Source organism: Salvelinus sp. IW2-2015, linkage group LG16 (assembly GCF_002910315.2).
Source record: "Salvelinus sp. IW2-2015 linkage group LG16, ASM291031v2, whole genome shotgun sequence".
In the NCBI taxonomy this organism is placed as follows: domain Eukaryota; kingdom Metazoa; phylum Chordata; class Actinopteri; order Salmoniformes; family Salmonidae; genus Salvelinus; species Salvelinus sp. IW2-2015.
The window spans coordinates 26,435,981-26,441,980 of NC_036856.1; the positions used below are offsets into that span (position 1 = coordinate 26,435,981).

The 6,000-nt window shown below is 40.0% G+C and overlaps 1 protein-coding gene across 1 annotated transcript in view; it reads left to right on the forward strand.

The window, feature by feature from the left end:
- LOC111976175 (mast/stem cell growth factor receptor Kit-like) overlaps positions 1-5,191 on the forward strand; it is a 42,572-nt gene extending 37,381 nt beyond the window's left edge. The window contains exon 21 of the mRNA XM_024004945.2: positions 2,555-5,191. Within this exon, the coding sequence (XP_023860713.1) occupies positions 2,555-2,758 (204 nt within the window). The 3' untranslated portion in view covers positions 2,759-5,191. The remainder of the gene's footprint in view (positions 1-2,554) is intronic.
- Positions 5,192-6,000: the final 809 nt, after the last annotated feature.

Genomic DNA, 6,000 nt, shown 5'->3' on the forward strand with positions numbered 1-6,000 from the left:
TCTGTGTCGCGTTCTACAAAAGTGGTGATAGATTATCGAGCTAAAGGAATAGCTGATGACCACAAACCGTGGTTAGCTGTAATACTAACGTTAGCCAGTAAACTGGCTAGCTTCTGGGTAGCTTCAGGCTAGCTTCTGGTTAGCTTCTGGCCAGCTTCTATTGTGGATTTTCAAATTTGAGGTAAATAATATATATTTTTTGTAATTGGTGAGGCGGGTTGCAGGAAAGCGTTTTGAAGTTGAGTTTTTGGAAAATACAATATATAAAAGATATGCGAAGAAAGGTGTAAATATATATATATACACGGGACACAACAAGACGAGGACAAAAGGACGTCTGACTGCTATGCCATCTTGGAGATGTATGTGCAATTGCAAACTGTAGGCTGGCTTTTTTATGGCGGTTTTTGAGCAGTTGCTTCTTCCTTACTGAGCGGCTTTTCAGATTATGTCGATATAGGACTCATTTTACTGTGGATATAGATACTTTTGTACCTGTTTCCTCCAGCATCTTCACAAGGTCCTTTGCTGTTGTTCTGGGATTCTGGCTGCGTGGTCCCATGGTGTTTATACTTGCGTACTATTGTTTGTACAGATGTACGTGGTAAACTTCCGACTTCAACTGTACTTAGTGTTTTTGTAGTCATTACTCAAACTGATGGAGTCACTGCGACCCTGTAGGGGTTGAGTTGTATCGGCTTTAAATTTGGAGGAATGGCCCCACTAAGCCACGCCTCCAATATAATTTCCTTGTGTGCCTTATCTTTGAGTGAATTGTAGAATTACCTCCCATGACTGTATTTGTTCGTGACAGAGACCCATGGTTGTTGAATTCATTCATTTTCAGTCCTGTGGCCTTCACCGAGTAAGTCCCTAGGCTAATATTATCATTATAAGTAAACTGTTTATGATAATACATTGCATATTTCACAAGGCCTTATTTTGAGGCCTAGCTTTACCCTAATACTGTCACGATCGTCGTAGTGAGGAGACCAAGGCGCAGCGTGATGATAATACATCTTCTTTTTAATAACGAAGAAGACTGAACAAACTATATAAAATGAACGTGCACTCTAAATGACACGAGTGCAGACATGCAACATCACATAGACAATAACCCACAAACCAAACTGGCAAATGGCAACCTAAATAGGATCCCCAATCAGAGACAATGATAAACAGCTGCCTTTGATTGGGAACCAATCTAGGCCACCATAGACCTACATATGCCTAGACTACACACACACACCTAGACATACAAAAACCCTAGACAATACAAAACAATAATATCCACCCTCGTCGCACCCTGACCTGACCAAAATAATACAGAAAACATAGAATACTAAGGTCAGGGCGTGACAAATACAGTGGCTTGACATTCATGGTTTACAAGTAGGTTAGAAAAATTCTGTATTTCCAGGAATATCCTAACTGGGATTTTTGGAATATAATTAACCAGAATTTTTCAACCCTACCTGCAAATCCCTTTATGCTGGCTTGCAAAGTGATGTGTAATTCTTATTGGAATCCAGCCAGAGTTAGGATATCCAACAATTTACATTTTTAATTTCCTGAAACCTGCATTCATAATGACTGCCAGGGTTAGGAACAGTGTGAGGAGACTACCTAAACCATTTAAACAGTAAGAACCATTTCTGTAACAGGTGCAATAAATGTAACTAAATTAACTAAATTATTGGATTAGTTTAGGAAAATGTATGTTATTTATCTTTGTGTAGCATAAGATTAATCAATCACTCAATGTACATGAAAAAAACACAGATGTTAAAAACTATTTTAAAAAATCTACATGTTGGGAAAAAGTGTATTTGTTATCTTAACTGACAAAAATGTAGTTGATGTGACTTCTCATTTAGTTTTGAGTCAGTATCTCATAAACTTTTTCAGTAATAATTACTTTTCGTTGACTTTGAGTTCAACTTACTACAAGTATTTAAGTAAAACATGCCTTGGGGTTTACAGTCTACACAGTCCAAACAGAGTACAAAGAACATGCCTGTGGGTTTCTCCACCCCAACTACCCAGGGCCACATGTTTAGGCTACCACCAGACTAGTCAGACTAGCAGTTAACACACAGAAATGTGTCAACCCTCAATTAACACACGCGTCACACACATCACGCGCCACACACACATGCTTGCACCCCACACACACACACACACACACACACACACACATACAGTAGCCACTGAACATCTCATGACAGTTAGGAAGTGATGAATAGGATTGATCACTTGTGACATAATCACCTCTTTCACTGTATCATGATGACCTCTCCTCATGAACTCAGCTCACCTCTCACTTCTGAAACATGCCAGCGATTTAGATAATACAGAGCAGGCCTTCTCTTCTCACGCCTTRCCCTTCACACCTTCAGACCAGAATGCTACACAGTCACCTTCTTTATTTAACCATGCTGCATGTTTCTCACTCAGTAAGCAGAACTGCAATGAAAACACCCCTTCAGCACTACATAGTATATTGTATGAACTCTCTCTCTGTTTCTCTCCGTTTCTCCCTCTCTCTGTCTAGATCTATCTGAACTTCAGCTCCAGGTTTCCGGTCACAATGGGGCAACAGGTTACCAGTGTGGACCAGGGGACGCAGAATGCCAACATCCTTTGCCTCAACTCTGTGGGCAGCAGCAACGCCTCCACTCAGCCCCTATTGGCCAGCGCCAGCGATGACATCTTTCTGGGGGAGATGGCCACCGGGCTCAGGGTCCACCAGGTGTAAGGCCCCACCCACGATGGCTGCCCCATAAAGTGCCTGTTCAGTGCCATCCCGAACACCCACCACACCCTATTCCAATCATATACTGTGTCTAGCTATTAGCCACCGCCTCCCAACCTTATGCCTAGCAGTTAGCCTCCCCCTTCAGACCGAGGTTTAAAGAAGGATCCTCTCAAAACCTCTGCTCCTGGCCGCCATAGGGGGTACCATTCCTTGATCATTACTGCATATCAATTTTGATGTGCTGTTTGAAATGGACAGTATAGTTTATAGCTCCATAGTAGTGCTATTTTCAGAGGACTTTCCTCAATGTTGCTGTTACTGTATCTTATATGTTTCATACAATGTTTTTGTTTGTTTCACATTTCCGTTGTCAATGTATTAAACTGAATTACTATGTTGTTTTGTTTTAAATATATTTTTTTCTAAAACGAAATAATGTAGCATTTATAATGGTTGAAATACAATTATCGTTGGAGGTGAAAGTACTTGAAATGTAACATCTTTCCAGATGTAGGCATCATGTAATGAAGTTTTCAGTTGACCTTTTTTTCTGTTGCATCTTTAAAAAATAGAATGTTAGTATTATTCCACAAGTTCAGTTTTGGTGATTATGTGAAGGAGAGACATTTCTAGGACCAATGGCTGAAATTATATTCAGTAGGTTAAATCTCAAAACGTCTCAATCTAATGAACCGATAAGCATGGTACTATGACTGTTTATATGTGTATATATTGACCTTGTGTATGACTCGTAATAAGTGTATGATGTGAAAGGTAGCATTAGCTTAGATTCAGCAAAGGTTGCTTGCTGGAGAATCCTTGTAAATATGTAAATATGTTGCTTGTGTCGGCACCTCTTCTGTCTTTTACAGTATGTGACCCTTGTTTACATTTGTCATCAGACAGGTACTGCCATATCACTATGGGGTTTCTTTAGTTTAAAAACTGTCACCAAAGATGGGGAAGGTTGAAACAGTACATGGTTAGGATGAGCATACTGTATAAGGGAAAGGTGATTAGCCAGTGGATGCTTTCTACTCTTAAAGATTGTTAAAGAAGGCTTTCTGTTTTGAGACAAAAAGTCAATGATGCTCGTTTCAAATGCCAATGTGAAGCTTGCAGAACAAACCAAAAACTGTTCTGAGAAAAAGCCAATGGGAGGAATGCTGCTCAGATGAATAGCCAATTTGGTGTTCGATGTTAGAGCTGTCTAATCAAACAAGGTTGTGACATGTCTTATAGCTCCCTACAGTCCTGTGGGCAGTTCCCTCAGTGCTCCCATCCCATCCYCCAGTAGCTATTTTCTCAGCCTTCCCTCCGCTCTTTATGTCCAGCTGCTTCCTCTGACGGAAGTGTCACTTCCACCATCTCTCAGCCAGAGCTCTGTATCACTTCAGACTCCCATCACTAGGACTTCCCTCTTCCCACACTGAGATATTGTTGTGAAGAGCACCTGGAAATGCACAGACTGAAAGTGTGTGCGTCCGTGTGTCTGTGTGTGTAGGTGCCACAGTATGAAATGTATGACATTTACCCATCTCGCTTTTCAACCCTGTCTCCTTCTCAAAGCTGGCTCTTTGTAAATATGTGTGTGAATACAATGTAAAGTAATGTGGATGCTGTCTTAATGTTTTATTTTCTATTAATATGGTATATTTAATGCACACCTCTGATATTCTGTAATATAAAACATTTCCTACCACAAATAGATACACAGAGATACATCCATTAAATATATACTGTACATCTTCTTCTTTGGAGGTAAGCTGCTTGTTTTTCTGTTTTCTTGTGACAACTGTAGATGTCTTTGTTTGGACATTGCTGTAGATTCCTTGTGTAGTGTCATTTTCCCCTTGGCTAACCATCACATGCTGTCTCCTACAAGCAGGCCAAAACATTTGTTCTTTATTTTCAAATGCTTTTGTACAGCTTTGCCTTGAAAATCAGGTTTGTTTTCAGCCCCAAACAGGAACACTTCATACTTTCATGGCAATAGCAAATATTGTTCTAATTTGGCTAATTACAAGCAAGGACGAGTAGAGCTGTAGGGCAATGACTCACATCAATGCAATGCTCATTCCCCATTCCCCCTTCTGTCACATGGAATTGGAGACCTCAAAATAGGTAATTACACACTAATAATATAGTAGTTACATGTTTATCTGTGTCATTCATCACACTGTTAAAGATAGCACAACCAAAATATTGTCTGATTATCCCTAACAAGGTTACGCTGGAAAAGTTGATATAATATGATGCTTGTTTTCAAACTTTTAGGACATTTGTATTTTCCTCCTATTCAAAGATAAGTTTATTTTGTATATTTGTTGTATATTTATTTTACAAGAGACAAAGTTGTTTGTTGTGCACATTTGCAATGTGTTGCTATCTCTTGTGTTACTGTAATATAAATAAAAGAAACCCTTCAAATAGTTTTGTTAATCATGATTTGTATTAGTAATATGTGACTTTTTCATGTTATTATTTTCATGTGTGCAGTTTAGTACATTTTTAAGACATTCCTGTCTTCTCCTTTGATTCAGTTTGATAATTTGGTGGAGTCATTTTATTTAGATTGACATAGATCTGAGGGTCATATTGTCAGCCATCTGTGTCAAGCCTCTGAGCAGGTGATGCCTCAGGTCACTGTCAGTCTCCTCCCCATGATAGTGTACAGTCWTACTAGTCTACAGTCACTGACTGTATCTGTTTATAAAATCATGTTTCCTGCTCCAGAATTGTCAGGGTCTTTGGCTTGGGTCCAGCTTGGGACATCTGGCTGTAGGGGAACGCCGCTAGGACAGTGGCTTGTCCAGCAGGCCAGGCCGGTGGACAGACAGACGGAGGGCCCTTGTGCGTGTCACTGTGTGGGCTGAGCCCATTGTTCTAGCATCTACAGTATCTGATAAGAGGGACAGGAAATCCCACCATTGATGCAGAATGGTTGATTGAATAAGTTTGTGAGTGTAACGATTCTCGTCTGGTGAAGGAGAAGAGGACCAAAATGCAGCGTGGTAAGTGTTCGTTATAATTTAATTGAAAACTGAACACTACACAAAATAACAACGAGGAGAAAACGGAAACAGTTCTGCAAGGTGAACAGACACTAAAACAGAAAATAAACACCCACAACCAAAATGGGGAAAACAGGCTACCTAAGTATGATTCTCAATCAGAGACAACGATCGACAGCTGCCTCTGATTGAGAACCATACCAGGCCAAACACAGAAATATAACAACA